Source organism: Poecile atricapillus, chromosome W (genome assembly GCF_030490865.1).
Source record: "Poecile atricapillus isolate bPoeAtr1 chromosome W, bPoeAtr1.hap1, whole genome shotgun sequence".
Classification (NCBI taxonomy): Eukaryota; Metazoa; Chordata; class Aves; order Passeriformes; family Paridae; genus Poecile; species Poecile atricapillus.
The window spans coordinates 83,360,866-83,381,657 of NC_081288.1; the positions used below are offsets into that span (position 1 = coordinate 83,360,866).

The 20,792-nt window shown below is 44.6% G+C and overlaps 2 protein-coding genes across 3 annotated transcripts in view; one reads left to right on the forward strand and one right to left on the reverse strand.

The window, feature by feature from the left end:
- The window catches only part of LOC131592506 (skin secretory protein xP2-like), a 120,779-nt gene that overhangs the window by 21,106 nt on the left and 78,881 nt on the right, over positions 1-20,792 (forward strand). The gene's annotated exons all lie outside the window — the stretch shown is intronic.
- Positions 18,592-20,792, reverse strand: part of LOC131592502 (mothers against decapentaplegic homolog 2-like) — a 102,157-nt gene continuing 99,956 nt past the window's right edge. For both annotated transcript variants that reach the window (XM_058864052.1, XM_058864053.1), the window contains one exon: positions 18,592-18,892. In XM_058864052.1, the coding sequence (XP_058720035.1) occupies positions 18,769-18,892 (124 nt within the window). In that variant the 3' untranslated portion in view covers positions 18,592-18,768. The remainder of the gene's footprint in view (positions 18,893-20,792) is intronic.

The following is a 20,792-nucleotide window of genomic DNA, read 5'->3' on the forward strand; positions in this document are numbered from 1 at the left end:
GTGAAAAAAACCCCCCATCCATTTATTGACCGAGTGCACACACAGCACAGTAAAAGGTAAATAAATGCTTGATATTGAACTGTCAGACCTTGCGTTTCCCCCCCGCCCCCCATTGGAACAAAAAACCAAAATGCCAGGGGGAAAAAACCAAAAACCAAAAATCCCCTGCCATGTTGGGGGGGCAAGAAAGATGTCACTGGGTCCTTTCTCAGGGAAAAAACCCAAAAGGTTCATGCAGCAGCTCCAGCAAACAGATGGGAACCTAGTTAATCTCTGGTGTTGCTCCCCTCTTCACAGCAGATGAAGCAGGTGGGTTTGGTGTCCTTTCTCTTGATGGCTTGACTTTTTTGGAGATGTGGGGCCAAAACAGAGTGGCCCCTTGCCTTTTCTGCTGGTTGTTCTCTCTGATCTCAGACCAAAATCAAATTATCCAGGTCACTTTGAAAAGCTGATGAAGGATTGATGCTGCAGCCTCTCCAAGGATGGGGAAAGAAAAAACCTCCTGGCTGGGATAACAAAAAAACCCAAACTAGCCAAGAAAAAAACCCAAACCGCACAGCACGCTGGATGCCTGGGGAGTGAGGCTTTGAAAAAGACTGCCAAGGAGTCCCAAAGCTCCCGCCTCCTCCTGGACCTACCTTAAAGTTACAGCAACCATTTTTGGGCATAAAACAGACGATAAGGGAATAGACTAATTATCATAAAATCACCCCAAGACACTGCTCCAGCATGGGAACAGGGCCCCTCTCTCCATGGGTCTTTCCCCAGCTCATACCCTACTCTAGGCATCCACCTGCTCCAGCGTGGGGCTCTTCCACAGGCTGCAGGTGGATCTTTGCATCCCCCATGGACCTCCATGGGCTGCAGGGGGACAGCCTGCTTCACCATGGGCTGCAGAGGAATCTTGGCTCTTGTGCCTGGAGCACCTCCTCCCCCTCCTTCTTCACTGACCTTGGTGTCTGCATGTTGTTTTTCTCACGTGTTCTCACTCTGCTCTTCTCTGGTTGGAATTAAAACTGTGCCACCACTTTTTGTTTATCTCTCTTCTCAAATATGTTATCACAGAGGCATTACCACTATTTCTAATTGGTCCAGCCTTGACCAGTGGTATATCCATCTTAGGAGCCACCAGGGATTGGCTCTGCTGGACATGGAAAAAGCTTCTAGGAGCTTGTCACAGAAGCCACTCCTGTAGCCCCCCTGCTGCCAAAAACCAGGCCATGCAAAAACAATACATCTTGGCAGCATGATCCATCTGTCCATTGTTGTGATGTTATTTAGTAGCCTGACCCTTGGGTACATGTGCATCTACATGACATACTTTTACAACCAGATTCTCTAACTGGGCAGCAATGTCTTGCCACAATTCAGCAGCCTAGATGGGTTTCTCTCTGCACTTCCAATTGGTCTTTTTTCATCAGTCTAGCCACTCCCGCAGAGCATTTTCTACCATCCATGAGTCAGTTCAGAGGTAGAGTGCTGGCCATTTTTTAAATTCAGAGATATCTAAAGCCAGCTGGACGACTATCAGTCTGCAACCTGACTCAATCTTCCTTGTCCCTCAATAGCTTCTGTGACTTGTCATGTACCACTCCATGTGCATCCTCCAAAAACCCACAGTGCTTAGAAAAGCCTGTGTTTCCTTCTTGCTGGTCAGTAGGTACATAGCTGCTATTTTGTTGACCACATTTATTGGAATCTGAATACATTCATCTTGCCATTTTACTCCTAAAAACTGAATTTCCTGGGCAGGTCCCTTGACTATACTTTGCTTTATGGAAAAAATGGCCTTCAGGACAATCTGGATTATCTTCTCCCCTTTCTTGAAGACTTCCTCTGCTGTGCTGCACCATACGATGATGTCATCGATGTATTGCAAGTGTTCTGAAGTGTCACCCTTTTCCAGTACAGTCTGGATCATTCCATGGCAAATCATGGGGCTGTGTTTCTACCCCTGGGGCAGGCGGTTCCAGGTGTACTGGACGCCCTTCCAGGTAAAAGCAAACTGTGGCCTGCACTCTGCTGCTAAAGGAGTGTAGAAAAATGCATTAGCAATGTCAGTGGTGGCACCACTTTGCTGCCTTGGATTCCAGTTCATACTGAATTTCCAGCATGTCTGGCACAGCAGCACTCAGTGGTGGTGACTTTGTTCAGGCCATGATGGTCCACTGTCAGTCTCCACGATAGTCCACTGGACTTACATACTGGCCATATAGGGCTATTGAAGGGTGAATGAGTCTTGCTAACCACTCCCTGGCTCTCCAGTTCATGAATCATCTCACGGATGGGGGTTACAAAGTCCTGGTTGTTGTGATATTGTTGTCAGTGCACTGTTGTGATAGCAATAAGTACCTGTTGTTCTTTGACCCTCAGCAGTCCCACAGCTGAAGGGTCTCTGAGAGACCAGGAAAGGTATTCAGTTGTCTAATTTTCTCTGTCTCCACAGCAGCTATCTCAAAAGGCCAGTGATGTCTTTTTGAGCCCTTGAAATACCCTTTCCTGAGGTAATCTATGCCAAGGATGCACGGGGGCTCTGGATAAGTCACAATGGGGTGTTTTTGCCATTCGTTCCCAGTCAGGCTCACTTCAGCTTCCAGTACAGTCAGCTGTTGGGATACCCCCATCATCCCAGAAACAGAGATGGATTCTGTCCCTACATATCTCAATGGCATCAGGGTACATTGTGTACCAGTGTCAACTAAAGCCTTATACTCCTGTGGGTCTGATATGCCAGGCCATTGGATCCACAGAGTCCAATAGATTTGACTGTCTGTTTCGTCCACCTGGCCAGAGGTCTTTAGTCCTGGTCATAGTACTCATTGCTCACTTCTTGTAAATATGAACTGGAGGTCCTTTCAAGAGGATCACAAGTGACAGCCCTCTGTATGGGGTTTGACTGAAACAGAGTTCATTTTTCCTTAGCACCCCTCACAGTTCTGTGCTTTGCATTGGTATTGTTTTAGCTACTGTTGAGCAGCGTTATCCCTCTAACATTCCTTCCCCCCCCATCAAGGGGCTGGGAGTAGGTGAGATTCTGGGAGGGGACACAACCAGGCCAGCTGACCCAAATTAACCAAAAGGATATTCTATACCATATGATGTCAGCTCAGATATAAAAGCTAAGGGAGGGAGGAAGAATGGGGGAGGCATTTGTTGTTCTACAATGTTTGCCTTCCAGAGAAACTGCTGCATGTGTTGAAGCCCCGCTTCCTGGGAAGTGGCTGAACATCACTCGCTGATGGGAAGTAGAGATTAACTTTTCCCTTTGCCGATGTGTGTGCAAACTTTTGCTTGTTTATTTCTTTGCTTTTGTAAACTGCTTTATCTAAACCTCCTAGCTGTTTTCCATCTTATTCTCCCTCCCCTGTCCCACTGGAAAAGGGAGTGATAGAGTGGCTTAGTGGGCACCTGGCCAAGGTCAAACCACTACATACTCCTCTTCTGTCTGAGGACTTGCCCACTGCAAACTGAAGCAGCATTTATCCTTGAAGGATTTCTTGCAGTGCTTGTTCTTCCTCTCAACTCACATCCCCATGCTGTTAGGGCAAAGGTGGGTTTTCCATTCCACTTCCTCATGTCCTCTCTGTGGCTGTCGTTCTAATTGGGAACGGCAGGAAGAACGACACGGACTCTCAGGGGAGTCAGAAGAGGAGAGAATCTCTAGTTTATTGCTACAGTCATGTTATATAGACTAGTTCGTCAAAAGTACAGAAAGGAAACTCTTATTGGTTAGTAAAGTGCTACATTACCATCATTGGTCAGTGGTGTTCACCACCCTCTGACTTTCTCCTGCAAGGAAAACACGGGAACAGACAAACAGCACCTGCAGGCTGTTTTCTGTCTTTGAGGATTGTTTTGAATCCTCCCATGAAATTCCCAGGCTAGCTTCTCAGGCAGGGCTGGCAGGCCATGGGCCTACAGCCTGCTCCAAAGCTAGCCTCCACATGTGGCCATGTAGGTAAGACCACAAGTGACCTTGTGGTGTGTACCCTTTCTCTTGAGCAGGGGAGCACTTTCTCCCAATAGCAGAGACTCTTGTTTGTACTAGTAGGGCATGGGACAATTATTTAAATTGCTGGTAGTCCTCTTTAAATTGATGGAGGTCCTTGGACAGTCTACACAGATGAGACACAGGCCCATATAGGGCAAGAGATACTTTCTTCATATTGCCAGAGTTTGGTAACCAAATTATCCACTCTTTATTCTTTCTTTCATTGACATTGTTGGGGGTTTGGTGTCTTTTTTTTTTTAGTTTTGGCTTGCCTGTAAAACTTTTACCCATTAGTTGCGGAGACAACCTAACTGTGGGTACTTGGTGAGCGCTTGAGAGAAGACAAAGAGTTCAGCCATGCCCAGGAAGGGAAGGGGGCAGGAAAAAAGGAGGGTGGGGACAGTTTGGAGGGCTTTCTTCAGCTTCGGGGAAGGACACTTTGGGCACGGAGCTGTTGCAGTGGGGAGAAGGGAATTTCGCCATCACTCAGTGTCATGGGGTGGCTTTACCTTTAAGATAGCTTTGGGAGCTAAGGAAGTTGAAACTGCTGGTGGCTGATGGGAGGCTTTCCTCCTGACCAATTATCAGTAATTTCTGGGAATTGGCAGCAGTTTTGACCATTAGAAAGTGAGATCAACTTGTGAACACCTCCTTCAGATGTAAAGTCAGAGCACTCTGGTTCTCTTTTGTTTCTGGCTTCTGAGAAGGTAACAAGGCTCTGTCTTGGCCTCCTCCTCTTCCCCCCCCCTCAAGGCTGGACAAGGCCGCAGAGGACGAAGGGGGGGGGGGAAAGGAGACAGAGCCGGCCAGCTTATCTTAGTTTTCAGTTTCTGCTGCTGGACTGAAACCTGACACCATGAACTCTTGCAGTTTTCTAAGACTTTAATTCTTTTACTACCTGGATAAAACGTACAGATTACTCCTTTTTCCCAGAAAGACACAGAAAGAGAGACAATCAACATGAAGAAGACATCATAAAACCACCAAAAACAGTGAGGAAAAGAGTTAAGTTTTAAATAGGGAAGAGAGAATAAGGAGACGCTTTACAAGCTGAAATACCTTTCTGTTAAAGCTATGGAGATGGACAATAGTAGTTTAAAAAGACTCCTTTAATTAATGACAGAGTATATTGGAAGGAATGGAGTGTTCAAAGTGTGGATTTTGAGCAAAAGAAAGAGTAATTGTAATACAGTGAGTTGCTGGAACAAAGTGAAGCGAAGATTTGAGGCCATGAGGGCAATGAGAAAACTGTTTCCAGGGAAGCTCACAGAGACAGATGAAGAGAACTTTTGCCTTTGAATAACTCATCCTTAAAATGACATCCCTAGACTCATGGCCCATACACACCTCAGAGTGATGTGAAATGGGAGGAGAAAATCTGATGACAGATTTCCGGGCAGCTGGAATCAGGGCAATAGAAAACTATAACAGAAATAGTTTTCTTGTGAAAAACTCCATAGATTAGCAGGAGACTTCTGTTTCTCTACAAAGACTGATGAAAAGACTGTAGCAAGAATTAGGACTGTTTTTAACCACCAAAGTTCTAAGGTTTTTTGTCTCTATGTTAATACGTGTACAAAGGAATGGTCAAGTAGTGGGGGATAAAAGGGTTTTCTGGAAGTTTATTCTGGTGTTCTTATTTTTGTAGTTTGCTAATAAACTTTTTTTATTCCTTTTTAAGTTTTAAGCCTGTTTTGCTCTTGTTCTAATCCATATCTCACAGCAAGAAATAAGTAATTATTTGTTACTGGTTTAAAACCACGACACCCAGACAGACAGAGCTGCTTCTTCTTCTTCCCTCTTCGTTGGTGGCCTCGCACCCCCTGTCCTGTCGGGACGTGCAGCAGTGCCAGCCACTGCCGCGGAGCTGCTGATACACCTCAGCCACCAGCCCGAGATCTCAGCTCATCCCTGCTGTTCCAGCCAACTGTTCCTCAGAGCCCTGCAGGAGCACCGGGACTGCCTGCCCGAGGGGGTTTGTGAAACAAAGCCTCTCCTCCATCCCTTCCCGTCTCAACCGAGAAAGCTGTCACGGGGCCCCTGGTTCTGTTTCCTTGCTAATGCTGTAGTTATTGTTGTTTGTTTGCCTGGTTATACTAGTAAAGAACTGTTATTCCTATCCCCAGATCTCTGCCTGAAAGCCCCCTTGATTTCAGAATTATAATAATTCAGAGGGAGGGGGTCTACATTCTTTCATTCCAAGGGAGGTTCCTGCCCTCCCAGCAGAAACCTGTCTTCTAAAACCAAGACAGATTTTGGCACCCACCCGTGGGGCACTGAGCGAAAAAGGGCAAAAAAGGAATAACAGTTCTTAAATAACCTAATTTTTCTGTGCTGGATTTAGAAACCTTGTTAGGTAGAACCATGTTGTTTAGCTTACCCAGGTTTGGGTGGCATGTGGTCACGGCTATATTTCTCCCATTTGCTACACCTTACCTAAATATGGGTCCTATAACTAAGGCTACTGTGGCTATTATCCAGTTTGTTTTGTGGGTTGATAAGGTGAGGAATTCATGGATGTTTACCATCCTCTGGATGGCGGGCTCATGGATTCAGAGCTATCACACACTAACTGGATGGTTTTGGGGTTGCTTTAATAATGGTACCTACTGGGAGAAAATAACAGCTGGGGAAATTTCCTCCCAACCTTTCACCCAGTTCCTTGGGCCTACCCCACCAGTTTTCGAAGGGTTAAAATCATCTCTGAATGCTAATGACATCATACAGTGACTGGTGTTGCTGATAGGCCTGTTCTACTTAGCATTCAGAGACAAAGGGAAATTGACTGGGGATGCTGCCTCAGAACCTGGCACAGCCCCAGAGACAGGGGGTGCTACTCCAGAACCTGGCACAGCCCCAGAGACAGGGTGTGCTACTCCAGAACCTGGCACAGCCCCAGACACAGGGGGTGCTGCTCCAGAACCTGGCACAGCCCCAGAGACAGGGGGTGCTGCTCCAGAGCCTGCTGCTGCCCCATGGCCCACCTCAGAAATGAACCACCCAGAGTGGGTGGGGGTTCTGGTGAGGGAGATGCATGAGATGGGCCAGATGCTAAAGGAGTGCATTTCCTCAGCTGCTGGGAAACCCTCCCCCTGCCTCGAAGAGGGACAGTCTGATGGTGCAGCAGTGGAACCCACAAACGTTACAACCGTCCAGGTTCCAGCTGAACCACAAGGGCAGTCACAGCCAGCAGCAGTTGCCCCTGTGGAAACGAGGAAGTCTAAGATGAAATCACAGCACCCTGTTAATAAAGATAAGAAAGGAGGGCCCTCACAACCCACAGGGGAGCCAGAGGTTGAAATCATTACAGAGTCCCTGATGTATGAGAGTCTCTGTAATCTGCAAAAAGACATTGTGAGGTGGGGGTGAGGCTTATACCACCTGGTTACTTCGGGTCTGGGACCTTATGGGTACAGGCGTGCAACTGGATGGTGGTGAGGCAAGGAATGTGGGACCCTTGACCCAGGACCCAGGTGTGAATCAGGTATTCGTCAGGGAACCAGGGCCCCTTTCCCTCTGGGAGCGGCTTTTAATGAGTGTAAGAGAGAGGTTTGTCCACAGAGAGAGAATGGAAGAGCACTATCATAGAAGGGGATGGAAAACCATTGAGGAAGGGATCCAACAGCTGAGAGAAGTGGCGGTATTAGAGGTCCTTTTTGGGAGGGGTGGACAGCATGATAATGACCCTGACAAAGTCAGGTGCACTGGGCAGATGTTGTGGAGTCTGGCAAATCTAGGGCCACGTGAATATACCACCTATATTGCACTGATTAACGCCGCTGATAACAACCGAGAGACAGTGGGTTCTGTCGCCACCAGGCTTAGAAATTTCGACACTATGGTCCATGGCCCGCAGCAGGCCCAGGTTTCTGCTGTGATTAAGGAACTCAAAGAGGCGATGAGGGAAATGAGGGAAGAGATGAGGAAGAGCAGTTCCCATATGGCACCAGTGCGAGTCACAAGCCCAAAACTCCAAGCCCAGCGTCCCCCAGCTAGAGAGAGAGGGTACACCCCACGAGCTGAGCTGTGGTTCTTTCTACGTGACCATGGGGAAGACATGGGAAAGTGGGATGGGAAACCCACTTCTGCCCTGGCAGCACGAGTGCGTTAACTCAGGGAGGGAACCATTAACCAGAAAAATTCCACTAAAGTGAAGGTAGCCTCAACCTCCCGTGACCAAACTGACAGATATTACAGAAAAGAGGATGAGCCCCTTGAAGGAACCTGCAGAATGTATGCCCAGGGAGGAGAGGATGACCAGTGCTAGAGGGGCCCTGCCTCTAGCCAGGAAGAGGCACGGGAAAACCGGGTCTTTTGGACGGTGTAGATCTGATGGCCTGGCACATCAGAGCCACAAAAATATGAAGCTTTAGTTGATACTGGTGCACAGTGTACCCTAATGCCACCAGGACATGTGAGGGCAGAACCTGTTTCCATTGCTGGGGAGATGGGGGGATCACAGCAATTGACTCTGTTGGAAGCCGAGGTGAGCCTGACTGGGAAAGAGTGGCAGAAACATCCCGTTGTGACTGGCCCAGAGGCCCCGTGTATTCTGGGCATAGACTTCCTTCAGAATGGCTATTACAAAGACCCAAAGGGACTCAGGTGGGCTTTTGGAATAGCTGCTGTGGAGGCAGAGGACATTAAGCAACTGAACACCTTACCTGGACTATCGGAGAATCCATCTGCAGTAGGACTCCTGAAAGTAGAAGAACAACGAGTACCAATTGCCACCTCGACGGTGCACCACCGGCATTATAGGACAAATCGAGATGCTGTGATCCCCATCCACAAGATGATCCAAGAACTAGAGAGTCAAGGGGTAGTCAGCAAAACCCACTCACCCTTCAACAGCCCCATTTGGCCTGTGTGCAAATTTGACAGAGAATGGAGATTGACTGTGGACTATCGTGCATTGAATGAAGTGACTCCACCGCTGAGCGCTGCTGTGCCGGACATGCTGGAGCTCCAGTACGAGCTGGAGTCCAAGGCAGCGAAGTGGTACACCACTATTGACATTGATAATGCATTTTTCTCCATTCCCCTGGCAGCAGAATGCAGGCCTCAGTTTGCCTTCACGTGGAGGGGAGTGCAGTACACTTGGAACCGACTGCCCCAGGGGTGGAAGCACAGCCCCACCATCTGCCATGGACTGATCCAGGCTGCCCTGGAAAAGGGTGAAGCTCCAGAACATCTGGAGTACATTGATGACATCATTGTGTGGGGGAACACGGCAGTTGAAGTATTTGAGAAAGGAGAGAAAAGATCATCCAGATTCTGCTAGAAGCCGGCTTCGCCATCAAGAAGAACAAAGTCAAAGGACCTGCTCGTGAGATCCAGTTCCTGGGGGTAAAGTGGCAAGACGGACGGCATCAGATTCCCACCAAGGTGGTCAATAAGATCACTGCAATGTCTCCACCGACCAGCAAGAAGGAAACTCAAGCTTTCCTAGGTGCCATAGGTTTTTGGAGGATACACATTCCTGAGTACAGCCAGATCGTGAGCCCTCTCTACCTGGTTACCCAAAAAAAGAATGATTTCCACTGGGGCCCTGAACAGCAATAAGCCTTTGCCCAAATCAAGCAGGAGATCGCTCATGCAGTAGCCCTTGGCCCAGTCAGGACAGGACCAGATGTGAAGAACGTACTCTACTCTGCAGCCGGGAACAATGGCTTGTCCTGGAGTCTTTGGCAGAAAGTGCCTGGAGAGACTCAAGGCCGACCACTGGGATTCTGGAGCCGAAGCTGCAGAGGGTCCGAAGCCAATTACACTCCCACAGAGAAGGAAATCTTAGCTGCCTATGAAGGAGTTCAAGCTGCCTCAGAAGTGATTGGCACAGAAGCACAACTCCTCCTGGCACCCTGACTACCAGTGCTGGGCTGAATGTTTAAAGGAAAGGTTTCTGCTACCCACCACGCCACCGACGCTACATGGAGCAAGTGGATTGCCCTCATCACGCAGCGCGCCTGTATTGGAAACCCAAATCGCCCTGGGATTTTGGAGATAATTACAAAATGGCTGGAAGGTGGAAACTTTGGTCTCACTGATGAAGAGGAGCAGGAACAAGTGACATGAGCTGAAGAAGCTCCACCGTACAACCAACTGCCAGCAGAAGAAACATTCTATGCTCTGTTTATTGATGGTTCCTGTCGCATCGTAGGGATGAACCGGAAGTGGAAAGCAGCCATATGGAGCTCCACACGACAGGTTGCAGAAGCTACTGAAGGAGAGGGTGGATCAAGCCAACTTGCAGAACTCAAAGCTGTTCAACTGGCCCTGGACATTGCTGAAAGAGAGAAGTAGACAAAGCTCTACCTCTACACTGATTCATGGATGGTAGCCAATGCTCTGTGGAGATGGCTGGAAAGGTGGAAAAGGGCCAATTGGCAGCGTAGGAGAAAACTAATCTGGGCTGCTGATGAGTGGAAAGACATCGCCACCAGAGTAGAGAAACTGTCTGTGAGGGTCCGTCATGTAGATGCCCATGTCCCCAAGAGTAGGGCTAATGAAGAGCACCGAAACAATGAGCAGGTGGATCAGGCTGCAAAGATAGAAGTGTCAAAGATAGACTTCAATTGCAACACAAGGGAGAGTTGTTTCTAGCTCGATGGGCCCATGACGCCTCAGGTCATCAGGGTAGAGATGCCACCTATAAGTGGGCACGAGACCGAGGGGTGGACCTATCCATGGACAGCATTTCTCAGTCATTCATGACTGTGAGACGTGTGCCACGATCAAGCAGGCCAAGCGGCTGAAGCCACTATGGTATGGTGGGCATTGGCCCAAGTATAGGTATGGGGAAGCCTGGCAGATTGACTACATCACACTGCCCCAAACCTGCCAAGGCAAGCGCTACGTGCTCATGATGGTAGAAGCCACCACAGGATGGTTGGAAACCTACCCTGTGCCTCATGCCACTGACCGGAACACCATCCTGGGCCTTGAAAAGCAGGTCCTTTGGAGGCATGGTACCCCTGAGAGGATTGAGTCAGACAATGGGACTCATTTAAAGAACAGCCTTATAAACACCTGGGCTAGGAACATGGCATTGAGTGGGTGTACCATATCCCCTACCATGCACCTGCTGCTGGAAAAGTTGAATGGTGCAATGGCCTGCTTAAAACCAGCTTGAAGGCACTGGGAGGGGGGAGTTTCAAGAACTGGGAGATTAATTTAGCAGAAGCCACATGGTTAGTGAACACCCGAGGTTCCACTAACCGAGCAGGCCCTGCCCAATCTGAGACCTTTAGAACAACAGATGGAGATAAGGTTCCAGAGTGTTGGAGTCTGAGATACAGACTGTGTGCCCTTGTTTTTAATATTTAGTTCTAAGATTCAAGGAAACACTGAATTTCATATAATATGAAATTCATGAGTATGTTTTCATGGTGATACATGAAAACAAATGCTAAAGTTAGATAAGAAAGGTAGGTGTGTAGATTAGAAAGTTTTTTAAATCACTGGGTGAAAAAGTTAGTTTAGAGAACAGGAGACAACATGGAAGATTTAGGGTGTTGTCCCTTGTCCCTTCTTCTTTCTTCTTCATGTTCTTCTCCTAGAAGTTTTTGGGTAATAGTAAGTGATTGAATAGAAAATGCCACAGTGCATCACAGAGGTGATGGGTCATTGGGTCATTAAGAAAAATAATATACGTGTCTATTGTTAATTGGGTAAAAATAGGTATAAAGATAAAAGAACTGCATAGTTTGGGGCCATTTTGTGCATCAGACACGAAGTGTGCCACAAGGCCTTCTTTGTACCATCAGAAGAAAGAAATGTGCCAAATTGCAAAGATTAACCTTGTAACCAGCCTGGAGAGACCTGTTAAGTTTTGTAAGGATCCTTCAATAAACACAAGAAACAAGATTCTAACGAGCTCGGGAGTTTTCTTCGAATCATAAGGACTGAGATAAGTGGGAATCCCCACGAGGGAGGATCCCAGAGGAATTTAGCTTAAAGGAAGCTGAGAGACTAGGGAAAAGTTATATCCACAGAAAATTGAGCCCAAAGGAGGCAAGGAGAGAGAAATTACACATATGAGAGGTATGCTGGGAAAATCTGTTTGGATTAATTCTGCCTCCAGCAAAGACAATCCAATCTGTGGGGTTGTCTTTGCACAGGGACCGGGTTGCACTTGGTGAGTGATGCAGAAGGATGGAGAGACCCGGTGCATACCTCAAGGGGACCTTGTTTTAGGGTGAACTACCCATGACACTGTGCTTGTATCTGTATCTGCATGTACGTATGTATATAGTTAAAGCAGTGTGTGTTTGTGTATAATTTAAAGGTTTAATATTTGATGTAACATTTTGGTATGGGAAAAAATTCAGGGTGGATAATGTTGGGGGTTTGGTGTCCTTTTTTTTTAGTTCTGGCTTGCCCGTGGAATTTTTACCCATTAGTTGCGGGGACAACCTAACTGTGGGTACTTGGTGGGTGCTTGACAGAAGACAAAGAGTTCAGCCAGGCCCAGAGGGAGAAGGGGGCAGGAAAAAAGGAGGGTGCGGACAGTTTGAAAGGCTTTCTTCAGCTTCGGGGAAGGACACTTTGGGCACGGAGCTGTTGCAGTGGGGAGAAGGGAATTTAGCAATCACCCAGACGGACCTGCTGCTTCTTCTTCCCTCTTCGTTGGTGGCCTCGCACCCCCTGTCCTGTCGGGACGTGCAGCAGTGCCAGCCACTGCCGCGGAGCTGCTGATACACCTCAGCCACCAGCCCGAGATCTCAGCTCATCCCTGCTGTTCCAGCCAACTGTTCCTCAGAGCCCTGCAGGAGCACCGGGACTGCCTGCCCGAGGGGGTTTGTGAAACAAAGCCTCTCCTCCATCCCTTCCCGTCTCAACCGAGAAAGCTGTCACGGGGCCCCTGGTTCTGTTTCCTTGCTAATGCTGTAGTTATTGTTGTTTGTTTGCCTGGTTATACTAGTAAAGAACTGTTATTCCTATCCCCAGATCTCTGCCTGAAAGCCCCTTGATTTCAGAATTATAATAATTCAGAGGGAGGGGGTCTACATTCTTTCATTCCAAGGGAGGTTCCTGCCCTCCCTAGCAGACACCTGTCTTCTAAAACTGAGACAGACATCAATGCTAATGAGTTGATGCACGGCAATGGCACTCTCCATAGGAACTACCACTGCATAGTTTCTGTACACTTGACCATATCTGGATTTATAGGGGATTACTCATTATTTGAATCCTTAAAGAGTACCTCCAGCACAGCTAATTCTCTCAGGTGCCAGATACTTTGCTCCATGGTGTTCCACTGTCACCCTGAAAATCAGGCCTTTCAATATTGTTTTCATAATTTCTAGCCACTTTCCCAGGAAAGTAACTATAAACATAGATGTTTATACATTCCATTAAAGATATGCCTTTTGATGGACGTCTCTCATGGCCAATGTGGTTGGGAAGGTGGTAACCTGACTATCCAATCCCTGGTCATTGTCAAAAACCTATAAATACTGAAAGAACAAATAAACTTCACTTCTTCTTTCACCACACTTCGAGCTGCGTCCGCGTGAATCATTTCGTGTCCGACAGTGACATTCCACCTGTCTTAGTGCACTACTAGATCATCCTTGAAAAGATATCTTTCCCTCAAGCTAGACAGGAGTTGCCTCCAGAGGCTGAGTTTCTATTCTTTTCACAATCTCCTGGTCAATGCCCACATCCTGGGACAGGGATTCCAGTTGCTTGGCTTCACTACCATCTAGTTTCATATTGTGGGCCATGACATTCCAGCATCAGAGCAACCAGATCACCAGGGGCTCACCCAATTGGCAATTGACATTTTTTTGCATACCTCGCAGCTTACCCAGGAATAGGGATTACCTCTTCCTCCTGCTGTGAGGGCTCTACTTCATCCTTAAAAGAACTGATTTTTTCTTAGCTTTCTTCTTCTGTACAGGGGCAACTGCTACCAGCACAGGTTGTTCCTCTGGTTCAGCTACAGTTTGAGTGGCCATAATGCCTGTTGGTCTGCTTTTCTCCTCCGCCTCCCCCCCAAGGGTGCTGTCTAGTAATGGGCAGTGTCCAATAAATAGTAGCCAGGGCCTAGCATCTTGCATAACTTTACGCCTCTCTAGAACTGCCACAGCATTTTTCTTTCCAATATACTGCCACTTTATCAGGGTCCTGTAGTTGTTCAGGGGTGAACTTCCAAACCACTGGAGCAGAATAGTCCTTCAAAAGCTGGCTGATTTTCTCCCACCTTCCATGTCGCTCATGATTATCCACCCTCGGGGCAGATCTCTGAAAGACCCTCCTAAAAATCTCTTGTAACTCTAAACATGGTGTGGACATCACTGAGGAGACCTGGCAGACATAGCAACAAGAACATGCTTTCCTTAACACCCAAAGGGAATTCAAAATTCTCAAAACCTGTTGTAACAGACCTGAAGGACAAAAAGGGGATGAAAGGCTGGGGAAATTCATCATCCCCTGTTTCCCCCCACAGGCTGGGTACAATTATTAAAGGACTCCTAGAAGTAGCACACAAGGGAAGGGCAGAAGGGAAGCACTGAAGACACATCCCAAATGACCCTCATTGTCCTTGATGTTCTGTCATTAACTGATATCACACAGTACATCAACAAAACACTCCTGATCCCTCTCCCTGTTCTGAAAATCATCACGAGGAGCATATGTATATATGGGAATATATACAGGGTTAGGTGCCACAGCACATGAACAGACCAAGCAACATTGTGACCAGTGGTTCTGAACCTAATACAACAAATGCTTAAATCAAATTTGGTTCCAACCTGCTCTGGTAAGATCTGTTGTTATCTCAACCCTTTGAGGCCCAAATTGGGTGCCAAATAAGGCTGTCATGGTTTAGGAATGATATTCCCCAATTTAGTGTTCCCACTGAAACACTCCAAACCGCACACTGGTAACACTCCCCCCTTTCCCCTGTGGCAGGCTGGAGAGGAGAATTGGAAGCACAAAAGGTAAAGATCATGGGTTGAGATAAGAACAATTTACTAGAAACAGCAATGAAATAAGGAAACAAACAGTAATAAGAACAATATTAATAACAAAAGTGTATGAGGGAGGTGAATGATTCACACAGGATTTGTTCACCACACAGAGCCTGGCAATACCTGCCCACCCACCACACTACATGACCCCAAAGGGACCCCTTCCCCTGTTCCCAGAAAATGACATGAGGTTGTAAAGAATAACCTCTGTGTGCTAGCCATGCCCCCTCCTGGCTACTGCAAAAATTAACCCTTTCCTGGCCAGAACCAGGACAGGCAGATATTCCTACTTACTTTATGCATTTAAATCAAGCACCTCAGCCAACAGCCTAGGTTCTCTGCCAGAGAGCAACTCAGAGCCCCAAATTCAGGCTTTGCCTTTCTGTTCTGATTATACAGGTAGTCTGAAATTAAACTATGCTGCTTGCCTGCAATCAGTCTCAAGGAGGTTAAGTTCTGATTAAGCACAATGTCCTGAATAAGAGCAGGAAAACACCACAGCTCTCACTGCTCTAGATTTATATAACAGCACCTGAAAGCGAAAGCACTCTGCAAGATGCTAAAGTAACAGCAGAGAATTCCTGTTGCAGAAAGCTTACCACCTAGATAGGAAGCATGCATTAAAGTAAGGGGAAAATACACAGAGAAAATACTTGACTATCAATTCTCACAATTTAAAGCCATAAGTCCAGGCATTTGACATTGTTCTCAAAGCCTCAACCCTGAAACAACATCAAAATGAAATCAGGTTTTTCCTTGGAGGGAAAAGGGTTCTTAAATGTTAGTTCAGTGTACCCAAGTTGCCAAAAGGCAACTCAAAAATAATTTTTAGGCCTGGGTTTTACACCAACTATCTGATTTTTGATTACTTGGCTTTGGCAATACTATGAAAATCAAGCTCAGACAGAGCTAGTGACAAGAGAGAGATCAGAATCCAGGGTTACAGAATCAGTCCAAACTTAAGGCACCAATTACATGCAGAGTTTTTCCAGCTTGACAATACAGATAAGCAGCTGGCTGCCCATACTTTAAGCATCTCCATTTGAGTACTCCCTGCTTGGTAACTATTTTATTTTACAAAACAGCCTCACTGAAAAAAAATTTCACTTTTCATATGTACTTTGGACATCAGTACTTTGGCAGAAGAAGGATGAAATCACATTCCTTACATACCACAGGCATTCCGCATTAAGATGCTTGAGCAGGCACTGGTCAGATTTTGAAGAGCAGAACAGCAGTGGGATAAGTCAGAAAGGCACTGGATTAAGAAACAGGAGTAGGTAAAGTTACTCAAGAACTGACAAAAGAATTTAAATGAAATACAGGCAAGCAAATGTTTCAAATGCAGATAAATTCCCTTGTGCCACTAAGCTGTGGCTGAAACAGCAATCACAGGACACAATATCTTAGTGGTACTAACAGAAGTTAAAAAAAATGACCTACATAGACTGAGATGGCCTTGCATGCAGGCAGCAGCACAGGTCCACAGATAATGTCTGCGGTGTCCTTGTCTACTTGGAAGTGCCCACCAAAAAAAGGGTACGGTCAAGGTTATTAATTACAATATTCAAGGCAAAGCAAAGTAATATTGCCATAACTGAAAGAACACATACAGAAATCCACAGTAAGGGGACTACAGAATTAGGTCATCCAACTGATTCAAGATGCAAACTGCTCATAAATGCAATGGAAGTCTTTCACCCAGACAAGTCGCTCTTATTTGTTTCACAGGTGAAAGTAATCATCTGAGCTAGTAGGATGCAATTTGATTGTAGTAGGAAAAAGCAACATCTTTAATAAAATTAATTGAGAGTAGAAATCTGTATCACTAAACACACATAAATTCAGAACCTGCACAACAGCTGTATGAGAAGTGATTTTAACATCTACACTATACCTTTCCAGCCACAACATGCAGGACAGTTGTGCCATTTATTTGGGTGGGTTAAAATGACTCCTAACCTTCAACAGAAAATACAGACAGCAATTAATAAAAAAAAACAACCATCATGAGAATTAAAAGTTTTATTAGTGTACTCACATATTAGGCAAATGCAACACACATGAAGCTTATTTCTTAGGTTCACAAGTTCTACCAATACATTAGTCTAGTAGTAAAACTAGCATAAATTGGTAACTTCTTTGCCAATTTTGGAAAGGTGTCTGTCCCACTTTTTCAAGGCTTGATTTTTGGTATTGCTTCTGTGTCCTAGTCATTATGGCATAAAACTATCCATCTCTATTATCAATTTACTTAACAGATTAAAAGCTGTAACACTGGCCCCATTTTTGTTCTAAAAGCTATCACTAGCTGTACTTACAAAGTACAGTACTAGTGTAATGGATGAAACAATGGGAAAAACAAAGACAATCCCGCTACTGCCACAATAACAAAAGAATGACAGACAGCTAGATCACAAGCTCGTTAGTAAGATATATATTTTTCAAGTCAGAATAACCCTTCTATATAGCTTCCCAACCCATCCCCAACCCAGACTTATTTGTAGAATATATTTCTGAATATTTTTAATATGGTGTAGCTGTAGTGTCCAAGGGTTCACAATAACATGCACGGTCACAAAGAACCTAGAAGTCCTCCTTTCTGGTCATACCTCAGCAACCACTTTCCTAGAGGTTTTGCAAAAGCAACTACTTTTAATAACAAGACCCATTATGACATAATGAATGTGTATGATCTGGTATGCAAGTAAGCTATACAAAGCCACACAGATCAGAAATTTAAAATCTGTTACTGAAATATATTAAGAAGATCTATTAAAAACCTATATGATCTATTTAAAACTTATATGAAAGAGTAGTTTACCTTGGGAAAGAGTTTTTCAAGGTACTTAGCTCCAAAAACTAAAACCCACGATTTTTAGTGACATCTGTTCAATGAAAAAATACAGGGGTATTTTTTGTAAGGGGTAAACCAATAACCTTGTGTACTTAATCCAGTATCCAATGCTACAATAAATTCTTATTCCATGAGAAAAAAACCAGTGACTTCAATGATTCAAGGTAAACAAACAAGTCCCAAATTATACTATTGCCAGCAATAATGCCAGCACCAGATTCATCAACTCAGATGAGTAGGGAAAAGTAGATTCTAAGTGTGATGGATACTTGGAATTTATAATATGAATGGATTTAGGCCCCATTAAGTGGATAGTGTCATAAAATTTCACAGATGAATCTCAAGACATTTTTTTCCCTTGAAATTGAGGTATTTTATTTTTCTTTAAGAAGGCAGCAAGAAGTTGAGCTTTTTATATTTAGGACAACTCAAAAAACTGCTTATATAAAAAAATATAAAAGAATAAGGGAGTAGTATCTTGGAATTTTATAAGAGATTTACCCAAATCAAAAAACCCAAGCAACTATTTATGGGAACTAAAATGTAGAACAGCACAATATGGTGATATTTGAGATCATGATACATTACCTGTACATATACTTAGTTATTCATGTTATTGATAAACCATTAGGACACTCAATTATATGCCCAGTAAAAACACCATTAAGAGTCTTGAGAACAGTCCCATCTTCTTTCTGAAGAAGGCATTTCTATACACTAAATTTTTATCTAGTAGCAGAGTATAGGAAACAGAATCCACAAGGTGCTTTAATTGATGAGACCTCAAGTGCTGGGTTTTTTTTTTTTTTCTTTTTTAAAAACCTTTTTAGACAGTAAATAGTTCATGGGGACCACACACAAATACTATGGCAGACGAGGTGTTATATTAAGTCTGTTGATTAGACTTGATATTTAGCCCACTGGTAACAGAGGAAGGAGTTTTACGACATGCTGGAGCAGCGTACTGAAGGGGAGCCCATCTGAGTCAATACTTTGTCCAACCACTGTAGAGGTCCATTCAGATGAAGTTCAATCCAGCAAGGAGTGCTTGTTACTGTTTGCCGCCTAGAAAATAAAGAATAGGGAAGTCAGAAAGCAGCTTTAGCTACCATAAAGTTCACCATATGATCAAATCTGTTTCCATCTATATCTCATATACAGAAAGATAAAAATCCACAACCATTACCATAACTGTTACTAAACTTTTTTCAGATAGTCTTTCAAGGAAGAAAACCCAACAAAAACTCCAAAACACTCCACATCTGTAAGACACATCAGTAATTACATGCTTGTACATAATACATTGAGAGTATTCCACTCTGGAGAATAAGAGCTTCAGCATTTGCTTCAAGTACCACACAAAGATCTTTACATCTAAAAAGAAATTCAAAACTGAAGATTGTCCAACCAGTGTGGTGTTCACATCACAGATAGCTGTGTGCAGCTGCACTGCAACCTTCAAAGAGTCTGCATGCATAACTAGGTTTGAATTTTGTAGACAATTACTGAGAAATACAAACTAGAAACCCTTGATTCTGCACTATTAGAATGGCCAAACAGCACAATGCTATGATGATCATAAGGTCTATCTTTTTTGGAGCAACTGACAAGATAAATGTATAAGGAAACTGCTAGATGTTGTCAGAAACACTATGTCAAAACACAGTGTGTGGCTATACTGTGCTAACTGATGCTATCTCAAAGGAACACTAAACTCTTATCTCAAATTTTCTGTAATCTTACACTTCTACATGTGTTTTGTACTGCAACATCCTCACAAAAACAACCAAGGTAACGTAAGTTGTGTTTCCATTGTCTTCTATATAAACTTACCCATAATTTTTCACAATAGAAGCCCTTAATTAAACACCATATTGCAAGTCTCAGTAAGGCTGAAGGGCTGACAAGCAAAAAAGCTTCATTCACTCTCCCATATATCCTTGTTTCAGATAGCTGTTGTTCAAAAATTTTCCTTCTCATCTCCAAAGTAAAAAATCAGTATCAGACATACTCTGCCTGAAAAATTCTGGTTTTTTCACTATACCTGCTCCAGGCATGGGAATTTTCCCAAATTAGACTGCCAAGACTATTGTTGCTAAGCCAGTTTTTCCTAGTAATTCTAGCTATCCCAAAGTCAAAGCAAGAAGCCATCAAGATTCAAAGGCAGCAGATTAGTTAGATACAAACCCAGCCCCTTCATTTTTACTGTTGGCATTGGAACCCTTCGCTTTAAGGAAATCTGTTTATATAAACAGAGGAACTAAAAAGAGAGAAAAATTAAGCCAAAGAGAGGATGAATTTCCAAAGTTGTCAGTGATTTCACATTTTCTAGGAAAAGAAAGCAGCTGAGGTCTGTGCACACTCAGCACTCTAAAAAACATTGTTTATCTTAGCCCCAAATGCCTATGCCAAAATAAAGTGATCCAATAGAACAACCTAAATCACAGGAAATATAATTCAATTTAGTCTCAAATCCTTTCCCAAAGAAGTAAGTTCATTATTCCAATGCTGTTAACTCCCCTACAATGTATTCCACAACACACTTCCTCAGAATTTTATAACTGGTTCTGTTCAACAACCCTAGCTTGGCACTACACTGGCAGAAGTTGATAAAATAGTAACAGTTGCTTAGCAGCTGTCTCAAAACTAAAACTCAGCCTCTTCTACCCACAGATTTCTAGCTCACATGTCACTAAGTCTGTTTGCTGTAGTTATGTCTCTACTGAACTCTCTTCAGATGATGATCCTAGACCTGGATAGCCCTTGTGATAACGTGAACACTTGACTGCTGAGCTGAATTTCTACCACCATCCTTAATTCTAGCCAACATGTGTTGAGCAAAAAGTTGCAAACTATTTTGTTTATCAAGCTTATAAGTTTGGTAAACAAACAAAATGTACCACTTTGCCATGTCTGTGCATTTACCCACATAGCATAAAATGTAAGTAATGCTTTGGCTTTGCCC